This window comes from Miniopterus natalensis, chromosome 1 (genome assembly GCF_054644295.1).
Source record: "Miniopterus natalensis isolate mMinNat1 chromosome 1, mMinNat1.hap1, whole genome shotgun sequence".
NCBI lineage: Eukaryota > Metazoa > Chordata > Mammalia > Chiroptera > Miniopteridae > Miniopterus > Miniopterus natalensis.
The window spans coordinates 48,606,768-48,629,805 of NC_142081.1; the positions used below are offsets into that span (position 1 = coordinate 48,606,768).

The 23,038-nt window shown below is 38.8% G+C and overlaps 1 protein-coding gene across 1 annotated transcript in view; it reads left to right on the forward strand.

Annotated features, from left to right (window-relative positions):
• The first annotated feature begins 1,476 nt into the window (after window positions 1-1,476).
• PRTG (protogenin) overlaps window positions 1,477-23,038 on the forward strand; it is a 122,939-nt gene continuing 101,377 nt past the window's right edge. Inside the window, exons 1-2 of the mRNA XM_087821337.1 lie at window positions 1,477-1,567; window positions 3,729-4,031. Of these exons, the coding sequence (XP_087677463.1) occupies window positions 1,477-1,567; window positions 3,729-4,031 (394 nt within the window). The remainder of the gene's footprint in view (window positions 1,568-3,728; window positions 4,032-23,038) is intronic.

Below are 23,038 nucleotides of genomic sequence, written 5' to 3' on the forward strand. Positions count from 1 at the left end.
CATGCAGTGAAGTAGAAATTAAGTAGCCTGATCCTTATTCTAGTAAGCTTCCGGCCGGGGCAGCGCTGCCCTCCCGCAGATGTTCTAAAACTATTGACCTCCCCCCCCCCGTTTTTTTTTTTTTTCATAAGGAGGATTTGGGGAACATGCTAAACACAATGTACTGATGTCTTAGTGACAAAAGCTAGCTTTGTGTCAGCCGTTTTCATTAAGGCGAGCTTTTTAGCCCGTCCCTCACCATGCGCCGTGGATTTAGTTTGGGGCGAGCAGACGCTCACCCACGTGGACCGCCCCCTTCCATCCGCCGTTTAGCCATCCGAGGACCTCGTTAACGTGCCTTTAACTCCTCTTTACGCTTACTTTTGAGAGAGGTGAACAAATTCACAACATTTGTGCCTTTTCTTTACTTGAACCTCTAACCAGGGCGTCTACCAAAGCCTAGCCCCCCAGAGCCAGCTCGGAGAACACAGAGACCTCCCGACGCCGCCTCGGTTCTCAGCACAGGGCCTTTTGTGCGCACAGTTCTCACGGCTCGTGCAACTTGACTAACTTGAGAGAGATGAGAGAACATTTCCGCAGAGGGTAATTGTTCCTTTCAGGGATCTTCGGAGATGTTTTTAATCAGTGCTGCCTCGGATGGGGGTAAGAGCTGTCCCCAAACGTGGGGCTTATCGCCCGGAGATGCCGCCCGTCTCGCTGACAAGTCTCTGAAGTGGGAACCGGTCGGTTTCCCTCCACAGGACCTGAGCGCGCGCGAGAGGGAGGGGGATGGGCAGGGGCCATCAGGGGAGAAGTCTCCGGCCTTTCCCCGTCTCTCAACACCATCCCTCCCCCACCCCGCCGCCTCCTTCCCCGGCTCCTAAACAAGCCGGCGGGAGAGGGGCCCCGGGGGCAGGCTGGCCAGGAGGCTCGGCCTTTGTGGCTCCGTCCTCGACGGTGGCGGGGAGGCAGAGGGGGCGGGGACGCGGGCCGCAGACCCTCAGCCGGGGCTTGACCCCCAGGTGCATTGTCCGGCGCGGCCCGCCCCCTCGCCCCCTCTCCCCCCGCTCCCCTGCCTCCCACCCCGGGGCCGCGACCCCGCCGCACGGGGCCCCCTCCCAGCGTCTCCCTCCGCCGGCCGCGCCGACCTCGCGGTGCCCAGACCAGGGGCCAGATGTAGAAAGTAGTCCCCAGGCCGGCCGCGGCGGTGTGTCCACTCCGCCGCCCCCGCCCCCGCCCCCTCCAGCCGCCGCCTCACTCCGCCCCCAGGCCGGACTCTCGGGTCCCCCGCCTCCCGCGAGCGGGTGTCCGTGCGCCGGCCTCGCAGCGACCGCAGAGACTAGGGCCGGCCGCGCCGCACCGCGCCACGCCGGTGCCCGAGCGGGAAGCCCAGGCTGCACGCGTCCAGCTGCGGCGCGGGGAGCTGCGGAGGCGGCGGCCGGGAGGCGGACGGCGGCTGCGGGGCGGCCGGGGAGCATGCCCGCGCAGCCCCGCTGAATGGCGCCTTCTCTGCGACCCCTCGCCCGGCCGCGGCCGCCGGGGATGCTGCTGCTCCGCGCGCTCCTCCTGCTCCTCGGCTCAGTTCCAGGTGGGCGCGCTTTCTTCTGCGCTTCCGCGCCTGTTGGACGCGAGTGGGCTTGGGGGAGAGGGAACCGGGGTGCCTTAGGGGTGGGGGCGGCGGGGTCCTCCGCGGTGGCGCTGACCGCGCGTCCCTGTCTCCTCCCTGCAGCCAGTCGGGAGCGGCTGCTGGAGGCGCGAGCGGCCTGCGGGGGCGCGGGCAGGGCTGCGGGAGCCTCTCCCGGCGCACGCTCCTCCCCGCTGCGCTCCCCCTGGCTGCGAGCCGCAGCGCGGGGCGCCCGCTGTCCACTCTCGCCCCTTCCTCCTCGCGCCATTGTCCGCGCTCCGGCTGCAGCCTCGCCTCTGCCTCTGCAGCCAGCCTCGGCCCCGCACCGCCCGGGCCGCACGTGGCTTTATTTATATTGTTTCCTTAGCGGTGAGGCTCGCCACGCAGGGGGCGCCGGGGTTCCGCGCGGCGTTCCGGGTTTGCAGCGGGGACTTCCCCACGTTTTAGGGCGGGGGAGAGAGGAGGTGAACTCAGCGCCCAGGTCAGCACCCTTAGGGCCCCCACTTTCCTGGATCCGGATGGAGCGAGGGCGGGACGGGAGGGGTGGAATTGGAAAGAAAAGAGGGTTGGAAGTTGCGTGGCCGATTTGTGTTCCGGAGGGGATGAAAGTACCCAAACCTGAGAAGGAAGGCATCTAAACAGGATTTATTTCTCGCAGCCAGGTATTTTGAGGCGCAGGGCCTGAGGTAGGTACGAAACTGAAGAATCCTCCGAACTCCGGGTTAGCCGTGCGCCCACTCGGATGAACTAGTTTTCCTTTTGCGCTCCTGTTGGTTATCCGCAAAGACGTGAAAAGTGTAAAGGGGAGGTGGTGGTTGGGGGTGGGAGAGGTGTTCAGGCGAAAGGGCCGTCTCACGTGTTCACAGGTTACAAACCCCCGACTGACTTTCTTCCCGGCGGAGTTCGTTTCTGTTAGCATGAGAAAAGTATCAAAGTCAATTTTGACTCGGAAACACAATGGGCGCCTTCCGGAGTGGTCCTCGGCCGCGCGGGGCTCTTAGGGGCGCTCGCGTCGCCCTGGGCTGACTTGAGGCGTCGCCAGCCCGGGCGTGGGAGCGGGGCTCGTGTGTGGTTACTGCGGACCTGCCTTGCTGAGAGACGGAGACCAATCCCCGGGATTTGTAATCATGGATTCAAAACAATCAGAAGGAAGATACAATGTTTCCCTCAAACCCCTAACGCTCTGCTCGTGCCCCAATCAATATGCAAGACTTTAGCTGACCTTTACTCTAAATGCAAGAGGTGACAGAGTATTAGGTGGTCATCGGATCCCGGAGGGGACCCGGGGCGATATGTATACCTAGGATAAAGCCTTTCCTCTGCTCTGATAAAAAGTGTACTGGTTGATTAAGCAATCTCCTATCCCTATTAGACAGTAAGGACCAATTAGTCACGCATTTTTCCCGACAGTTGGCAGTTGGAGGGGTGGGGGGGGGGGGGAAGAAAAAAGTTTCCTAATCCGATCACCTACTGAGTACAAGCAGCAAGAGTCACCAACTTTTCAAAGTCAACTGTGTGTCCTTTCAATATCGACCTGACTTTGCAGAAATTAAGTAAATGGGTCTTCTTCCAGAAGAGACAGAGCCCTTGCTGTAAAAGGGCAGATGTAAAAATGCAAACTTGTAATTTGTCACAAAAGATAAACGCTTTTCTCAAAGGAATAGGTGCCAAGGTTCCAAAAACACTTCAAGGGACAAGGAAATAAACTTGCTTGTTCACAGAGTTAGAGTTTTGCTAATGATTTCTTGTAAAATTAGACTTTTACGACTTACTCTGTTCAAGATCTTTTTGACAAGCTTGTAAAAGTAGCAAACAGCTTGTGCTCATGAGTTCTCCTGATGATTTTGAAACTCTAGCAAGAAACTTGAGAGCAGAATTCTACAAGGCATAGAAGTTACTGAAATCTTCCCTATGCTTTTAGTGTAGATGTTGTAGGTGAGATTTCTGATTTGTTGAAAAGGTTTGCTGAAACTTAGATTGGTTTTATTAAGGTGTTTGTGAGTTAACTAATATGGTTTGTTAAACTTTGTCTTATTACACCATGAATATGTGTTTTACAATTGTGTGTTAAGAAATGATTTTCTACCTATAATTCTGGATATACCTTTCCCCTTTTTCCTTGTAGGAATGTGGTGCTTTAGCGAACTGTTTTTTATAAAAGAACCACAGGATGTAACTGTCACAAGGAAGGACCCAGTCATGTTAGATTGCCAGGCTCATGGAGAAATTCCTATTAAGGTCACATGGTTGAAAAATGGAGCAAAAGTGTCTGAAAATAAACGGATCCAGGTTCTGTCTAACGGCTCTTTATACATCAGTGAGGTGGAAGGCAAGCGAGGAGAGCAGTCTGATGAAGGATTTTATCAGTGCCTGGCAATGAACAAATATGGAGCCATTCTTAGTCAAAAAGCTCATCTTACCCTATCAAGTAAGTGTTTTTAAGTTTTTGATGGTTTTACATTTTTCATTGCTACATTCTGATGATTGCTCCACTCATTTATATGCTAATCCTAAAATCATACAAACATTAAGAATTTTCCTGGAGATATTAGTTGATGCCAATAGAAAGCATGCAGAACAATATGAGGGGGGAAAATGTAAATTCAAATGAGTGATTGAGAAGAAAAGTCAAATTAGAACACCAAAACCTATAGAGGTGGCTTTACATAAATTTAAGTGTTTCATTGTGAAGAGAGTTGAGTGTAAAAGTTTGGCCAACACAACAGTTGTTCTAAAAGTCTCATCTTTTGTAAAAGAGTAATTAAATTTTTTGAATTACAAGCAAATCTTTCTGCTTTGTAAAAGGCCCTTGAGTGCTAAATCTTTCTTATAGGCCAACCTTCCATGTCTCTGACTGCTTTAAGATCACCCATGTTGCTTTTAATTGTAGGCGAGGGCATTGGTCAGTAACTCTCAAGCCTTTGAAGTACTCCTAGTCTTTTCCTGCTGAGAGAGAAAGAGATTAAGGCCATTTCCATATTATGCCTAATGGACTTAAACCAGATCTGCCCACTTTTTTCCAGTTGTCATAAAGTTTGCTGTCTAATGATTTCCTTTGTATCAACAACCGCATCAGATCAACCATTTGTCTAGGTGATCCATTGCTTGGTGGTTGACTGTTGAGTGTAAAGATAGGCCTAGGATAGACAGGGTGCTCCTTGTTCCAACTGAGGCTTTCCGCCTCTTCAGGTGGTCAGGCACTGCAGCACAGCGCTCAGTCTTGTAATAGACAATTTAAATCTTAGACACACACACAACTGAATCTTTTAGTTTTATAGACATCATAGTTACATGCTTTTGTTGATCCACAAAAGAGGTTCTGCGCTGTACCTACAAATTGATCATATAAAAAATGAGCAACAGGAAGAGGGAGCTCTTGGGATAAAGGTATAACCTTTAGGAAATAGTTTCTTCAAAGTCTAGAGTGGAAATTTAGGAAGCTATTGGCGGGGGTTTCCTAGGTGATTTTATTGTAACTGTCTATGGCTGCATTTATGTCACCTTCATATTAGTAACTTATTTTATTAGTAATTTATTATAAAATAATGATTAATGGTAGATAAATTGCAAGCAAAGATATTTTTGTATTGAAATATGTCATAAAAGTAGAGAAGTTTCCAATTCTAGCCCTCTCCCCTCAAGAATAGCGTAAACCTGAGAGAATTTATGGTAAACTTACTTTTTTTGCTGTAATCATTGGCCAGTAATTATTTTTGTTGTTGTTGCTGAGTAATGGTTTTCCTATGCAGTACTGTTTTCAGAAGAGTATGCTTTTATATTATCTTTCGTTAATTTAATTTTTGTGTAATGTAGAGTTGTTTTAGAGAGTTGTAATTCTTCTATTTTTTTGAGTTTGAGAAATCTTGCATTTTCATACCCAGAAACTGTAACTGATATTACCTTGCTGGAGAGAAGGACAGGATAGGAAGGTGGAGGGAGGTGGATGGGCCTTGAAAAGATGAGGCATTTGTCATGAACACAAGTTATTTCCAGGACCTCCTTGGAAGCCTGACAGAATTCAAGGGTACCAGAAATACTTTGAAAGCGCACAGAGCTTTCAGATTTCATAGTTCTGAACGGCGTAAAATATGCTAGTAACGGCGAAGCAGATGTTAGTATAGGCTTTTTTATTATCTTTAGAAAAATTAATAATAAATATTTAATTATATATGAATCATTTTGAAGGTTCCTATGAAGTAGTTTTCAGATTATAAGTATCAAAAACTTTACAGTGAAACGATTTAGAACATTGCTTTGCTATTAAATATTAAATATCAACTGTAGTCAGTTATAGGGACCCCACTTTTCATATGAGTACATTTTATTTAACTCTGAGGAAGTATTTTGCTAAGAACTTGCATTTAGTATTATAGATTTAAAATGAGAAATGCATAGTGGGTTTAGGTTTTTCTTTAGAAATAGGAGATTTCTTAGAGATTCTGAACCCACAAAATAGTTCTGATATCTAAGATGCAATGTCCACTGATGTAGGCTCAGATGACTTTATCCTGTGTTCAGGGTAAAGATATAATACATATTAAACAGGAAGAGAATAGGCATTAAGTGGACATTCTGGGTTTTTTTAAAAAGCTAGCTCTGTCCTAGTTATTGATAGCAGCAGGGGGCAAGTATGTTCTTTTTATTTTCTGGTCAAAGATTTTGTCAGCAAGCATTAGTTCAGAAGTGTAATAATACAGCACCTGGAAATCTAAAACTTGAATCTAGGCAAGTTTTAGGTTTTTAACACACAAGCAATCAAGTCTTGGTTTCTAAACTTAGGAACTAGAAGCTGAAAGTTGCACTCTAGGCAAGAATTCCATTATTCATGTGTAAATTAGGAATTCACAGGGTTAAAAGGTTAGAAACTGGCCAGGATGAGGTTTACCCTTGTGATAAAGAGCAGATGACCCTCATTCATTGGCCAAAGCTTTCATGTAGCTCTTCTGCAAAGTTAGTTATTGCCACGAATTGTTCTTGAGGAATGCAGAAATTCAAATGTGAACAGGCCTTTCCTTAAGTGTCACTGTGGAGCCTTATCTCCCAAGCACATCAGAGCCTGCTTCAGGGACAAGGTTCCTCCCCAAAGGCCTGGAGGCTTTGCTTTCCTGTTGTTCATCCAAGCACAAAAGAATTTGTCTACCTTAGTTTATCTAAGGCATCCCATTTTAAAGGAAAGTATAGGGTTAAAGTAATATTTAGTTTAGTTTTTTTAAATAAGTAATCCTTTTTTATTGATAAATGTTTTAGCTGTTTTACATTTTCATGTATTAGGAATACAAAGGGTAGTGATGTGTGAGACCCTTTTTCTAGTTGTGTACAATAGTAAGCACAGGTTAGCCGTTTCCTATAAATTTCAATATTTTAAACTTTTGGCAAATCAAATTTTCACTGTCGGGTGCTAAGTCCTCACTATGTAAATAATTTAAATGTTTTAGAAGTAAGAAATAATCTATGGACATCTTGACGTTTCTTGCATTCTCAGTGTTGTAAGATAAATTTCATAGGAAAGCATTAGTGTGGTAAAACGGTCTCATATTTCAACAAGTTTAAATTAAGATAAGAGACATTTGAGAGAAGTAAAGGGGGCGGGTTGTGTTCTGTGATGTGTAAAAGACTGGCTGTAAGCTAGTGATTGAACAGGAAGCTAGTTGTTTATTTCCTTTCCATAAAAGGTGGAAATTGAAGTCTTAGGGTAGAGGGAAAGAATATAAAGCTGGCTTATACTTTGTACGTTTTTCAGTACTCTTCACTTGGGTGGAAAATATTTTTTTAAGTGAGGCTTTATTTGTAGCTGGAAGAACATAGGGATTGTAACTTTATGATGGATTTTTTTCCCAAAATGTTGGGGTTATTTTGTCATTCCTAAGGTTGTTTGGGGGGGTCCATTTCTATAATTTTTAAAGGATGCTGATTGTTTTCCATGAATAAAATGTTTGTCACTCAGTTTAAATGGAGATTAAACTTGAATTTTTTTTGTGGGAGATTAATGAAAAACTGTGAGTGTGGTTTCTTTTTAAAGAGTTACATATAAATTATAGCCGAGAGTTGATGTTGAAATGTAAAGTTACATATATTGAAAACGTTTAAAGGTTAATGTTAAAAAGAAAGAGGGTGGATAGTATATTGAAAAGAGAAAGATAAAAACTATGAGACTGTTAGCCAAAATTCTGAATCTTATTAATGATCCTGGACCCAAGATTTTGCTACATTGTCACTTTTTATTGAGATTTGTAGATGCTGTAAAGGACAGAGGGTTGGTTACCTGTGTGCATGTTCGCTTCAAATCATGCTGTCGAGTTTCATGAATTCAAGAGTGCTAACGTCAAAGTAAAAGTCATTTGATTTTGGAGAAATAAGACAGAACTGAGGTATTTTAGAGAGATCATTCTGGCAACACTGTGGATAAGGTTCAGATCATGGTTTCTGGGATCCAAGAAAAATTATCTTTAAAGAGAAGGGGTATGGTTCAAAAGTACATGTTTAACTTAAAAATTGACTGTCTTAAAATTGCATAAGCTTACTCAGGGAAGTAAAAGCACTTACAGTTCTACAGTCTTATTTACAATGACATTTGGTTCTCAGAGCCTGTCTACTTGAAAGGTTTATCAGGTACCTGATAATCACTGGGTAATGGAACCAGTTTTTCCCACTTTGCAGTTGATTAGCGAGGATCATTTCTCATCTTCAGAAATGTGTAACACTATCTCACTGTTTTTCACAGTTGGAAATCTTATTTTTTAACAAAGCAGAATCCACCAAGGGGTAAAATTATTATTTGGTTCATGATGTATATAAATATGTTTGTTTATTTTGTTTCTATCCAGCTTCCTAATGGAATTTTGAAAGGGCATTTGGTATGTCCCTTTTGTCAACTATCTCTGATTATTCTAGAGAAAGGGTCTCACTCGGAGCAGTTGTTTGCCCAGGGATTTGTTGTCATTGCTCCTGAATTTAACAGCTGGGCCTATCAATGAAGTCCAGAGCATTTTAAAAGAATAGCAAAAAACAAATCTTTTAACCAGGGTTTTAGGTTGAAGGAGTTTTTCAATTAATAAATAAATGCAGTTGAAGTTACTTTTTTGAAAACTCTAATATTCTTGACTATAATTTTGAGAGATGATATTTATCTGTCATAGGTGTAGTTACTCAGTTAGGATTGACTACTTTCAGCTTTTAAACTGACAATTACTACTTAATTTTTTAATAGTAAAAAATTAATCAAGACATTGATTTGTTGTCCAACTTATTTATGTATTCATTGGTTGATTCTTGTATGCACCCTGACCAGGGATTGAACCCACAACCTTGGTGTATCAGGATAACACTAACAAACTGAACTACTTGGCCAGGGCCTGTCAATTACCAATTATATGAAAAATAATCAATAGTGTTGAGTGAGGCATTATGTTGAGGATCATACTTTAATTTTAGAAGCAGCTATGATTATTGTTTTAAGAGAAACCCTAAAAATTGTACCCCAAATTAAGTTTTCATTGTCAGGCAGCACTATTTCAATACATCTTGGAGTTTATAGTGTCCAGACTTTTTATTGAAGCATTTTTAAAAATCATCATTTAAATCTTGGTAACTAAGAGAGCAAGAAGACACAGTTGTAATCATTGCAGCAATATTGGCAATGTAATCTAACATGGTAATCTGCACAGAACAAGGGCACAGGCAAGAGTCCACCAGATGTGCAAAAACGGTAAAAATGTATCAAATGACCTTCCGTGGCTGTAATTCTGAAGCCAAGTGAACTGCTGTAGGGATATGTATTGCAGGGGTAAAGGCGTCATCCTCACAAAGGCTTCTGACACTAATCTGACAAATACTTGCCTGACTTTTACATTCCTTGTTCCTTTTCTTTCTTTTTTTTTAACCTCTGGTTCTCAGAAACTGCTTTTGATGAGCTTTAAAAGTCAAATTCTTATAGACTGAGTAGAAGGCATGAATTAAAAAATGTTTGTTTTCTCAGTTTCTGGAGGGTTGCCATTTTCTTGTGTTTATATATCTATATATTTTATAAGCTGTGTTTATAATAGCTAGATTAATTAAGTGACCATTGGAGAATGCAGTCATTGTTCAGGCTTCTGGTTTCAAACTTGTATCCTCACTGGGCTTAGTTCTTTGGACTGATGGAAAGGAAATTTTCTTTTAAAATTTTACTTTAAGGGACTATAGTAATTCCTGGTTAGAACAGTGTGAGGATTTTTTTTTAATGATTATGCTTCATATAGACTACTTTCTCCAAATCAATTATATTCTTTTGGAATAATCCTCCAAAATAGCCTTTCTATTGTTTTGTTGTAGTTTTAGTACTACTAAGAATCGATCTTCTACTTCACCAACATTTACCCCCTCCCCAAATAATAATAGAATAAAATCACATGAAGAAAGAAAATGAAAAAGATGTTTCTTGTGGATTACATTTCTCAGGGTTTCTCAACTTTGGTGCAGTTGACTTGTTGGGCTAGGTAATTCTTCGCTGTGGAGGCCATTGGGTGCAATGTAAAATGTATAGCAGTATCCTTGACCTCTGCACACCAAATGCCTCCTCCCAGTTTTGACAACCAAAAAAATGTGTTTTGGAGGCAAAAATCATCCCTGGTTGAGAACCATTGATGCTTCTGAAAAGAATAGAGAACTTCTAAGTCATACTGGGGCCATTAGTTATGTTAACTGTTTTCTGTCTTATGCTTGATATTTTACTCTTTTTTTTTTTTTTTTTTTTTGGTGTTAACACTGCTAGATGTATTAATTAGAGAACTATTTACTATTTTTAAGTATTGCCAAAGAAGCTGTATTAAAAAAATGTGTTTGGGTCATTGTTTGTCTAAGTTGGAGTGATATTGTCTCTATCCCTTTTTCACACACATGGTACACTGAAAATTATTAAGAGTTCACCTTTCTGTAGGTCCATTTATTTTGATTTCAGTATTTTAGATATTTTTCAGGGGGTATCTAGTCAAAGAGTAAATGCAAATTTCATTTAACCCTGTTTATGCAGTGCCTTTTATTTTCTTGATGTCATGGACACCATAGTTGAAAAAATATAAGAAATCTCCATGTGTGGTAAATGTTAAAGAACATCTATTGTGATGTTTTGCATGGAGAGAAGTAAAACTGCATGTGATTAACAGCCCAGAGAATAACATTTGTTGTGTGGTAGGTGGCTCACTGGGTGAATGGTTAACAGAAATCTTTTCAGCTAATTCAATGGCACCATAGACTTATTTTGGGCAGAAGCAATTTAGCTTCCTGCAGATAATGTTGTAAAGATTGGAGTGTCTTGAGAGGGCATCAGAGGGTGAGTAAAGGGAAAATAATTAGACACTAAAGTATGTTAATTAGCATATAGAAAGTTGAAGGCAAATTTCTGAGTGGTTATTATTGAAATTTTTTTTATATTACTTAGTAGTAGTGGGCAGGGATTTCATAGTATTCATTTTCCCCAGGATATCACTCTTTGTATGTGCGTCTGTTTTGGTTAGCTATTTATGCTAGTAACAGTTATGATTGTTGCTACTTGTAATTGGCCACCTGTAGAGGCCAAGAGTCACTGGTAGCCCCACTGGCAAGTTGAGATGGATGAAAGAGGAAGCAGAATCATTTAATAAGTGGCCCTAATGCTGAGCAAGGCTGGCTGAACGTTTGGTACCATGTGTTCTACTCCAAAAAATACTTGGAGTAGAGCAAATCATCAGTTCAAAGTAAAAGAGGGGAATGCAATTTTTTCTTCTTATAATTAAGGAAAATAGTATCTGTGTCACAATAGAATTTTATTGTTCTTGAGTTCTTGTTCTTGTAGACATTTCAGTAAAGAAATTATGACACTGACAAGTGCCAATATCTGGTAAATATTCTTAGTGCTGCTATATTTTTTATTGAGTTGCTGGGATCTGCTGTGGAAAAGCAGAAAGAATAACAAAAATGTAGGAGAGCCAAGCATTCATTTCTTCTCCATTGCTGGTGACCTATATGACTTCAGACAAATCACTTAATCATCCTGATCCTTACTTGTCTTACCTATAAAAATGGGTAGCTGGGGGGAAAAAACCAGGATGGATGTTGAACAACACAGTGCTCTTATAATTCTGTCATTGTAACTCTAAGTAAATAGCCAATAAGTGATATTTTTATAAGACTAGGTCCACTCACATTGCAGGAGAACCATTTAAGTCATTGAGGAAAAAATTTAAAAGTTTGGCCGTTATTTAACTTGGTACTTTTAAGAATTCATACTCTTGCCATTATCCTTAGGGGGATCTGCGTTGGAGAGGGGGAGGTGTTAAACCAGTATGATCATTTGTACCAGTACTATTTTTAAGAGCCTAGAAAAATAAATTACTTTGTCTGAGACTGGGCAGTTCAGGATAGTTGTGCTGCTTTGAAGGCTGTCATAGTGTCTGAGGGTATAGCTTTACAAATATGTGCCTGGTTCTAGTAATAATAGTGTATTCTGACATTTATAGACTTGATATTTTAAAAAAAATAGTGCTGATTTCATTTTAAGAGAATTTTGCTAAACTCTTTTAAGGATGTGTTTTAATAGAAGTAGATTATACAGGCTCCTCCCCCAATTCTTATTAAGAATGATAAGGTTTAATTCCCTCCTTCCTAGCTTTCAGACTGAATTAGCTTGAGTCCCTCTTGATTGAATTTACAGTAACTTCAATTAAAACACTGATCTCAGAGTAAACACATAATAGGAAAAAATGCTTTGATGTTGGTATTGCCATTTTGGTATTCCTTTTTAAAGCTTTTCTTAAATAATTTTACCAGTTAAATGTATTTACTATATTCTTAATAAAAAGAATTTACTTTTTATATGTTCAAGAAAGCCACATTTTTTTTGTGCTCTGACTTAGTAATACAGTACTTTTCTTAAAAATTGATTTGAGAGAGAGAGAGAGAGGAAGGGGAGAGACACACGCACGAGAGAGAGAGAGAGAGAGAGAGAGAGAGAGAAACGAGAGAAACATCCATGTGAGAGAGACACATCAATTGGTTGCCTCCCACACATGCCCCAGCCGGGGCTAGGGATCGAGCCTGCAACTGAGGTACGTGCCCTTGGCCAGAATTGAACCCGGGACCCTTCAGTCCATGGGCCGATGCTCTAGCCACTGAGCCAAACTGGCTAGGGCTAAATACACTTCTTAATACTTATTTTAAAAATGTGACTTTAGCCCTGGCTGGTGTGGCTCAGTTGGTTGGGGAGTCCTGCTGTACATTGAAAGGTGGTCTGTTCAATTTCCCAGTCAGGGCACGTGCCTAGATTTCGGGTTCGATTCACAGTTGGGGTATGTACAGGAGGCAGCCAATCGATGCTTCTCCCACACATTGATGTTTCTCTCCCCTTTCCCATCTCTTTAAAAAATAATCAATTTAAAAAAGCATGTCCTCTGGTGAGGATTAAAAAAGTATATATATGATTTTATCATTGTACAATTTACCCTTTACTACTGTGCTTGTATAGGGTTTTGCTGTTGATGTAGTAAATAGGTAATTTTGAAATAAAATTGCTACTGTGTTTCCATTTTTATCTGTCCTTAATACTTTGTGGATTTATTTTCTTGCTTATAACCTCAATGCGGGGAGATTGAACTCCACTTAGAGGCTCAGCATTTGTTGATATGTCTGTCCAAATGGAAATTGGCTAGAAAAGCAGTGATTTTCAGTGTCTCTTTGAATAACCTGCAATGGAATGAGGCCTTTTATAATCAAAAGATTGAGTTTTAAATAACTGGTTGAGTATCTGGACTTTTGTGCATGACCTCTTTCACTTAGCATCATTATTATTATTTCATGGAAAGAAGAGAATAGCAGCAGCCTGTATCTAGCATGGGAAAGTGTGTTTATTTAAAATAACAGTTTTGTTCAGATAGAATTCGCATACTGCAAAGTTCATTTTTTTCAAGTGTATAATTCAGTGGGTTTTACCACATCCATCTATTACCACATCTGACACACCAAAAAGAAACCCCACATGTCTCAGCTCTTCCCTCCCCTATTCTCTGAACCAATCATTTAATTTCTCTCTCTATAGATTTGCCTATTATGAGCATTATCCTATAAATGGAATCATATGTGGACTTTTGTGCATGACCTCTTTCACTTAGCATAATATTTTCAAGGTTTTTCCATGTTGTAGTGTGTATTAGAACTTTGTTCCTTTTTGTGGCTGAATAAGATTCTATTGTATGATACACCACATTTTATTTATCTAGTTGTCTGTTGATGGACACTTGGATTGTTTCCATCTTTTGGCTATAGTGAATAATTCTGCAGTGAACATCAGCATATAAGTACTATGTACTTGAGTCACTGTTTTCAGTTCTTTTGGGTATATACCTAAGAGTGGAATTGCTAGTACATATGGTAATTCTATATTTAACCTTTTTAGGAGCCACCAAACTGTTTCCCACCGTGGTTGCACCACTCTATGTCCCCACCAGTAATGCCCAAGGGATTCCACTTTTCCATGTACCAACGCTTGTTATTAACTTTTTTAAAGAATACCAACCTAGTAGGTATGAAATGCTATCTCACTGTGGTTTTGATTTGTGTTTCCCTAATGACTAACGATGTTGACACTTTTTCATGTGCTTATTGGCTATTTGTATGTTTTCTTTGGATAAACATCTATTCATGTCCTTTGTCCACTTAAAAAAATTGGGTTGTTGATATTTTTGTGATTGAGTAGTAGGAGTTATGTATGTATTCTGGAGAATAAACACTTACTAATTAAGTGATATACAAATATCTTCCCTACTTCTGTATTTTGTCATTTCACTTCCTTTTTTTTTTTTTAAATTATTGATTTCAGAGAACGGAAAGGAGAGGGAGAAAGAGAGATAGAAACATCAATGATGAGAGGGTCATTGATCGAGCCCGAAACCCGGGCATGTGCCCTGACCGGGAATTGAACCCTGATTGCCTGGATCCTAGGTCGACGCTCAACCCCTAAGCCACGCCTGGCCGGGCCATTTCACTTTCTTGATAATATTCTTTGCTGCACAGAAATTATAAATTTTGATGAAGTTCAGTTTACTTTTTCTTTGTTGGTTATGCATTAGGTGTCATATCTAAGAATCCATCATCAAATTCAAGTCAAATGGTAGGAATCCAACTTCATACTATCGCATGTGGAAATCCAGTTGCTCTAGCACCATTTGTTGAGGCTATTCATTCCCCGAGTGGAATTGGCACACTTGTTGAAATCAATTGGCCATAAATATATAGCAGTTTATTTTTGGACTCTCTATTCTATTCCATTGGTCTATATGTCTACCTTTATGCCATTACCACATTGTTTTAATTATTGTAGCTTTCTAGTATGTTTTTTTTAGGGGGGTGACATTGGTTAATAAGATTATATAGGTTTCAAGTATAGATTTCTAGGATACATGATCTGTATAGTGCATTGTGTGCCCACCACTCAAATTCAGATCATCTTTTGTCACCATATATTTGGCTCCCTTTACTCTTTACTACTCCCCAACCCCCCTTTCCCTCTAGTAACCAACGTATTGTTGTTTCCTGTGTCTGTGAGTTTCAGTTTTATATCCCACATATGAGTAAAATCATACAGTTCTTAGCTTTTTCTGACTGACTTATTTCATTTAGCATAATATTCTCAAGGTCCATCCATGTTGTCACAAATGGCAGTATTTCATCTCTTATGGTTGAGTTGTATTCCATAGTATATATGTACCACATCATCTTTAGCCAGTCGTCTGTTGAAGGACACTTTGGTTGTCTCCATGTCTTGGAGACACTGTGAATAGTGCTGCAGTGAACATAGGGCTGCATATATCCTTGCAAATAAATGTTTTCAAGTTTTTCAGGTAGATACCCAGAAGAGGATTTGCTGGATCATATGGTAACTCTATTCTTAATTTTTTGAGGAACCGCCATACTGATTTCCATAGTGGCTGTACCAGTTTATATTCCCACCAGCAGTGATGAGGGTTCCTTTTTCTCCACAACCTCTCCAACACTTGTTATTACTTGTCATGTTGATAACAGCCACTCTAACAGGTGTGAGGTGATATCTCATTGTAGTTTTGATTTTCATTTCCCTAATAGCTAGTGACCCAATCCATAAAGTATATCTTTCCACTATTTAGGTCTTTATTTTTTTTCAATAATGTTTTAGTTTTCAGTCTACAAATCTTTCACTGTTTTGGTGAAATTTATTCCTAGGTATTTTATTCTTTTGGATGCTGTTGTAAATGCAATAGTTTACTGATGGTATATATAAATACAACAGTTTTATGTGTGTTGATCTTGTTCCCTGAAACTCTTCATTTATTAGTTTTCGTGTAGATTCTTTGGAATTTTCTGTACATAAAATCATGTTATTGGTGAATGAATAGCTTTGCTTCTTTTCCTCCAATTTGAATGTCATTTATATCTTTTTCTTACCTAATTGCTCTGGTTAGAATTTCTAGTACAATGTTGAATACCCTTCGCTTCCAGTTCTTAAAGCAGAAATACGGCTATTATCATTGCAAGGACTGCAACATCTGATGGGCAAGTGCTTATGTGTGGTACATACAGGGTAATAATAGGGTTTACTTCAAGCAGTTTTACAGAACTTGTTAGAAATCTTACAGCCTTTACCAAGTGGAGAATATCATCTATCAAGTAAATAGATATTTGCATTTTGTGTCTCAGTTGGGTGGTGGTAGAGAGTGTTAGTGTAGTTTCTTGAATATATTTCCTAAAAGAGGCTAGGTTCCCAGGTTTTGATTGCTTTTTGTAGGGGTGGTGAAGTAATACTCAACTGGGAAATAGGACCTCAGCGAAAGTTTCCTTGTGCCCTTGCAAATCTTGGTCATGTTAACCTCTTTCAAGACTGTTAGCTCACTTGCAATATGGAAGAATGTTTGTTTTACCTGCTACTCAGAGTCTAATATAAGAGAAAGCAAACTGGAAAACAGAATACTTTTCTACAAAAGAACCAAAAAAATTATTGGGGAAAAGCTTTTTGTCTTTCATCATTGAGTATGATGTTAGCTGTGGGTTTTTCATAAATGCTCCTATCATGTTGAGGAAGTTCTCTCTATTTCTAGTTTTCTGAGTGTTTTATCATGAAAAGGTACTGGATTTTTTTAACCTGTCTTTTCTGTATCAATTGAGATGATCATAGAGGTTTTTCCTTTGTTATGTTAATGCTGTATATTACATTGATTGATTTTCTTCTGTTGAAGCACTTTTGCATTCTTGGGATAAATCCTATTTGATCAGTACAATCCTTTTAGTACGATGTTGGATTCAATTTGCTTGTAGTTTGTTGAGTTTTTGTATCTGTATTCATAATGATATTGGTCTGTAACTTTCTTTTTTTGTGTTATCTATCTGGCTTTGGTATTGGAATTGGCCTCATAAAATGAGTAAGAAAGTGTTCCCTTCTCTTTTTTTGGAAGAGTTTGAGAAGAATTGATGTTGATTCTAAAAGAAACGTTTGGTAGAATTTACTAATGAAACACCAGGCTCTTTACTTTCTTTGTAAGGAAGTTTTTTATTACTGAGTCAATCTCTTTACCTTTGATTTTCAGTTTCTTTTGGAATCTTAGGTCATTTGTATAGTTTTGGAATTTGTCCATTTTATTTGATTATCTAATTTGTTGGTGTACAGTTGTTTATAATCTCTTATAGTCCTTTATTTCTATAAGATTGGTGGTAATGTCCCCAATTTCCCTCTTATTTTAGTTATTTATGTATTCTCTTTTTTCTTTGTCAGTATAGCTAAAGATTTGTCAATTTTATTCATTTTCCAAAGAACTAATTTCTGGGTCTGTTGATTCTCTGTTGTTTTTTCTATCCTCTGATTCATTTATCTCCATTCTAATCTTTATTTATTCTTTTCCTAGCTTTGGGTTTAGTTTTTACTTTTTCTAGTTCTGCGCAGTGCAGTTTAGGTTATTGATTTGCAATCTTCTCTTTTTTTTAATGTAGAAATTTACAGCTATAGATCTTCTTCTGAGAACTGTTTCCACCAAAACTCTTAAGTTTTGATACGTTGTATTTTCATTTTTGTTTGTCTCAAAGTATTTTCTAAGTTTTTTTTTTTTTGTGTGTGTGATTTCTTCCTTGACCAATTGTTTAAGAGTGTGTTGCTTAATTTCCACATATGTGTGAGTTTTCTAGTTTTCTTTCTGTGCTTTTGCTTCTAGCTTTATTCCTTTGTGATTGGAGAAAATGCTTTATATGAATTTAATCTTTAAAATTTTATTGAGACTTGTTTTGTGGCCTAACATATGGTCTATCCTGGAGAATATTTCATGTGTATTTGAGGAGAATGTATATCCTGTTCTTGTTGGGTAGGTGTCTTTATATGTCTAGTAGGTCTAGTTAGTTCATAGTGTTGTTCAAGTTCTTTTTTTCCATATTGATTTCCTGTCTAGATATGTTCTATCTATTACTAAATGTGGTGTATTGAAATCTCTATTGCAGAACTGTTTCTCCCTTCAGTTGTGTCGGTGTTTGCTTGATATATTTTGGGGCTCTATTGTTTGGTCCATATAGATTTATAATTGTTATATTTTTGATTAATTTACTTTTTATTAGTACATAATGTTCTTTGTTTCTTGTAACAGTTTTTGATTTAAAGTCTATTTTATCTGATGCTAGTAAGATATCGAGTTCTCTTTTGGTTACTATTTACATGGAATACCTTTTCCCATCTTTTCACTTTCAACCTATTTGTGTCTTTAGATATGAAGAGAATGTCTTGTAGCCAGCATAAAGTTATATAGATCACTTACTAAAAAATCCATTCTATGAATGTCTGCCTTTTGATGCAGAGTTTAACTCATTTACATTTAATGTAATTACTGATAAAGAATTTCTGCCATTTTGCTGTTTATTTTCTGTATGTCTTATATTTTTTTTGTCCTTTATTGTCTCCACTACTACATTTTTTTGTGTTTAGTTGATTTTTTTTTTTTTTGTAGTAAACCATTTTGACTCCTTTTTTATTTCCTTTTGTGTATATTTTTTAGATATTTCTTTTTGGTTACCACAGAGGTTATACGTAACATTCTAAATTTATAACAATCTAGTTTGAATTGATGCCAGATTAACTTCAGTAATATGCAAAACTCTGCTCCTGTGCAGCTCAGCTTTCCTTTTGTAGTTATTGTGATACATCTTTATGCATTGTGTGTCCAGAAATACAGATTTATAATTATTTTTATGCCATTTGTGTTTTAATTTATGTAGGAAATAGAAAGTGGAGGTAAAAACAAAAAATACAATAATATGGAATCTCATATTTGCCTACTTAGTTATATTCACTAGGGATCTCTATTTCTTCATATGGCTTTGAGTTACTGTTCATTGTCCTTTCATTTCAACCCTAAGGGTTCACTTTGGCATTTCTTGTAGGACAGGTCTAGTGGTAATGAGCTGCCTTCACTTTTGTTTGTCTAGGAATGTCTCACCTTCTGCCTCATTTCTGAAGGACAGTTTTACTGGATATAGAATTCTTGGTTTATGTTTTTTTTATGTCACTTTAAACATGTCACCCTACTGTTTTCTGGTCTCCATGGTCTCTGATGAGAAATCAGCTGACAATCTCATTGAGGGATAATAAGTATGTGACAAGTCTCTTCTCTCTTGCTGTTTTCAAGATTTTCTATTTGCCTTTGTCTTGGCAATAATTTGATTATAAATCTACTTTTGTGTAGATTTAATTTATTCTACTTGGAGTTCATGGAACTTTTTGGGTGTATAGATTCATTTCTTTCATTAAATTTGGAAAGTTTTTAGCATTATTCAAACATTCTTTGGGCCCCATTCTCTTGCTTTACTCCTCCTGTAACTACCATAATGCATATGTTGGTCTGCTCATTAGTGTCCCTTAGGTTCTGTTCGCCCATCCTTTTGCAAAACATTATATTTTTCCCTTATGGCTTTTATTTTTGTCTTTTCTTTTGTGTTTTTAAACATTTGAAATCCTTATCTCACAGTGTCCTTCAACTGTACTGTTATCTCAAACTCTTGATGCCTGGTGGTTTTCCCTTATATTATGAGCTCATCTTCAGTAAGGCTTAATACATCCTATGTTATGGAAAAGTTTGCTTCTGTTTGGTGCCCCAAGGTTTCCCTGGTCATGGACAAATTTGGGGGTTAATCTTTGGCTTTTCTGCATTAGTTGTGTAAATTTAGAATCTGCACAAGTGTGTGATGTAGGGCAGGGTTTATGTTTGTCATGAGAAAAATTTCTCATTCAGAATAAAGCTGCCTTGCTGCTAGTTTTCCTCATGGGTGAGTTTTTCTACTGAACTTTTCTCCAAGTGTTTTCAGGATCCCGGATTCAGGTCTCAGTTAACTGTGTTGTGATGAAACAAAACCACTTTCTCTTTGTTGAGGCCTCTAGTGCCTATAGCCACCTCTGGGCCATAATGGCGTCAGGCAAAAATTTACTGTTCTGACCTTGTCCTTAAAATTTTGTGAGTGGTAGTGCTGTTTTTTGAATATGTTCTGTTCAAAATTTCTGTGTGTTTTTAGTGAGAGAAAGTATCTGTGTTTATCCAGTCTCCCATTTTACAGGAACTAAAATAAAGATGGAGTCTTGAGGAATCACTTTTTACCTCAGAAACTAAATGCCTGATCATTGAGGACTTAGTTCTTAACTTTCTAATTTCACTTCTCTCTATAATTCTGGCACTCTTTATTTTTAATCCTCAGTATCCCTCCCAAATACATTTCTATCTTTCCTCATTATCTTTGCCCAGTGCTAGTTATTGGAGGTTTTCAGTGACCTTGACTGACAGTCCCTTCTGCTAGAGCACCCAAGAAAATGCTTGGCACATTGTGGACACTAAAATACTTACTGGCTGATTGAGTGTGTTTAGGTTTATTTCTCACTTAGCACAGTTACTCAGTTCTCCAAAAAGTATTTATTGAAAGCTTACTCTGCTAGGTTCTAAGAATGCCACAGTTAAACAAAAACAGTCCTTGTGCTGCTGGAGTGGCTAAGTGGTTGAGTGTCAGAACATGAACCAGGAGAGCACGGTTCGATTCCTGGTTAGGGCACATGCCTGGGTTGCAGGCTCAAAACCCCAGTAGGGGTCATGCAGGAGACAGCCGATCAATGATTCTCATCATTGATGCTTCTTTCTCTCTCTCCCTCTCCCTTCTACTCTCTGAAATCAATAAAAACATTAAAAAAAGTCCCTGACCTTAATGATAAGTGAGTGGGGAAAAAAATCATAAATAAGCAATTATTAAAGTAGTATGGTTATACAATAGTGGAGTATACTCCTGGTAGAGTTGCATATGTGATATCAGTTTTTGTAACTTTTTATATTGAAAATTTTCAGATCTACAGAAAAGTGGAAGGATAGTGTAATGAATACCTGAATTCCTTTCTCCTAGGTTCCTAGCTGCTAATTAACATTTTGCTGCAATTGCTTTGTCTTCACCTTTCTCTCTAAAAATGTAAGTTGCAGACATTATGACACTTTGCCTCTAAATACTTCCCCCATGCATCTCCAAGTCTGGGATGGAGGCTAGGGGACACTTAGGGAGAGATCCTTGTGGAAGTGATCCCTAAACTGAATTTTAAAACAAAACTAGATTTTAGTTAGATGATTCAAAAAGGTATAATAGTAAGGAACATGATATGTGTGAAACAATAAAACTCTGGTGTTGCTGGAGAGTAAATTTTAGGGAAATAGTGGCCAGAAATGGAGCTGAAAATGTGGGCAAGGTCCACTTAAGGAAATAAATACTCATTGTATACCACCTGCCATGCTAAGGAACCTGGAATGTAACCTGTGAGTGATGAAGAGCTGCAGGGATTGGATTGGCCAGTTTGTCTTATAGATTGATCCACTGGAGCATGTGAGAACAGAAGACAGGTGAGCAGGGTGTGAGGCAGATGGAGGCTGTAACAGCACGGTGAGAGCTTATAATGGTCTGGACTAGAGCACTGGTAAGGGGATAAAGGGAAGATAGATGTTTAGGTCATAATTAGGATTAAAATGGCAATACTTGTTAGATGTGGGGAATAAGGGAAAGGGAGAAGTTCAGAATGATGTCAGTAGTTCTCGTTTGGGTGACTTGGTAAATGATGGTGCCACCAAGTGAAATAGAGAACACAGGAGGAGAAGCTAATATAGGGAGCAAGGTTATGACTTTGGCTTGGGAAATGTTCATTTAAGGTGGCCGTGAGATGTCTAGGTGGAGCTGTCTAGCAGGTGGTACAAAGGAGCAGTCAGGAGTCTGGGAAGGCACAGCCTGAAGGTACCTATTTGAACACCACCAGGACTGACTTAGGTGGAGTTGAAGCCTTGCTTTTGAACAGGATAAGTGTATAGTACAAGAAGCATGGTAACCAACAGAGACAAAATAATTGTCAGGAAGGTCGGTGGAAAACCAGTGAAGTACAAAATCACAGAATCCAAGGGAGAAATTTCAAAGAGTTAATGAAACAACATCAGATGCAACAAAGGGTTTCAGTAAGACAAGACTTGAAAAATACCTTTTGTACCAGGCAATTAATAGGTCATTAAAGTCTTAGAGCAGTTTCAGTAGAGTGAAAACAAGCACAGTTTTTAGGGACACTGAATTTTGCCTAAAACGTAAGAGTGGGATAATTTCTCATTTTAATATTGTCTGACATTATTATTTTCATATTAGAAATAATACTATGCTGTAATACCATCTTACATTTTCCTGAAACTTTTATCAATGTCATAGTTATTATCAGAAAATTTAGTTATTTAACTAGTGTAAATGGTTAAATTGCTATTGTATTTTACCTGAAACAACTGTTAAACATACTACAGTTCAGCCTTGGGGAACATGCTCTTTAAAAGTAACGATCAGTGAGTATATGAAACCATTGAAAGGCATTCATCATTTGTTTATTAAAGTTCTCTGTGCTGTTCATTAAATTGAAGTTCCCTCAAAATAGACATTTCTAAAATTTTAGCCAATTAGGTCTTCAACTCGAGAAGCAAATCTTGATTTTTTTTTAAACAAACTTCCGCGTTCATAATTTTAACTTCTAGTACTGACTTTGCAGGTAATGTAGATGTGGTATAACAGATGCAACCACTTCTCATTAATCTGTAAATATTTGAAATATTTTAGTAAAATTAATTAAGACAAGGGAAACAATCAATTCCCCAATCCCTATTTTAGGTATTACAGCTTTTCTGAGCAATTGAACTATTCAGTTTTAATAAGCAACTCAACTAAGATAGTGGTTTCAAAGTGTGTATATTTATAAAACCAGCTATATGTGTATGTGTGTGTGTGTGTGTGTGTGTGTAAAATTATTTATGAATCGTAATTTGAATCTTAAGAAGCCTAGCCTTATAAACTTGGCATATCCATGATATTTAAGAAGGTCAAAGGGAAATATGCATTTAAAATGTACATGATTTTTTACAAAGTGTTTTTGTTTTTGTTGTT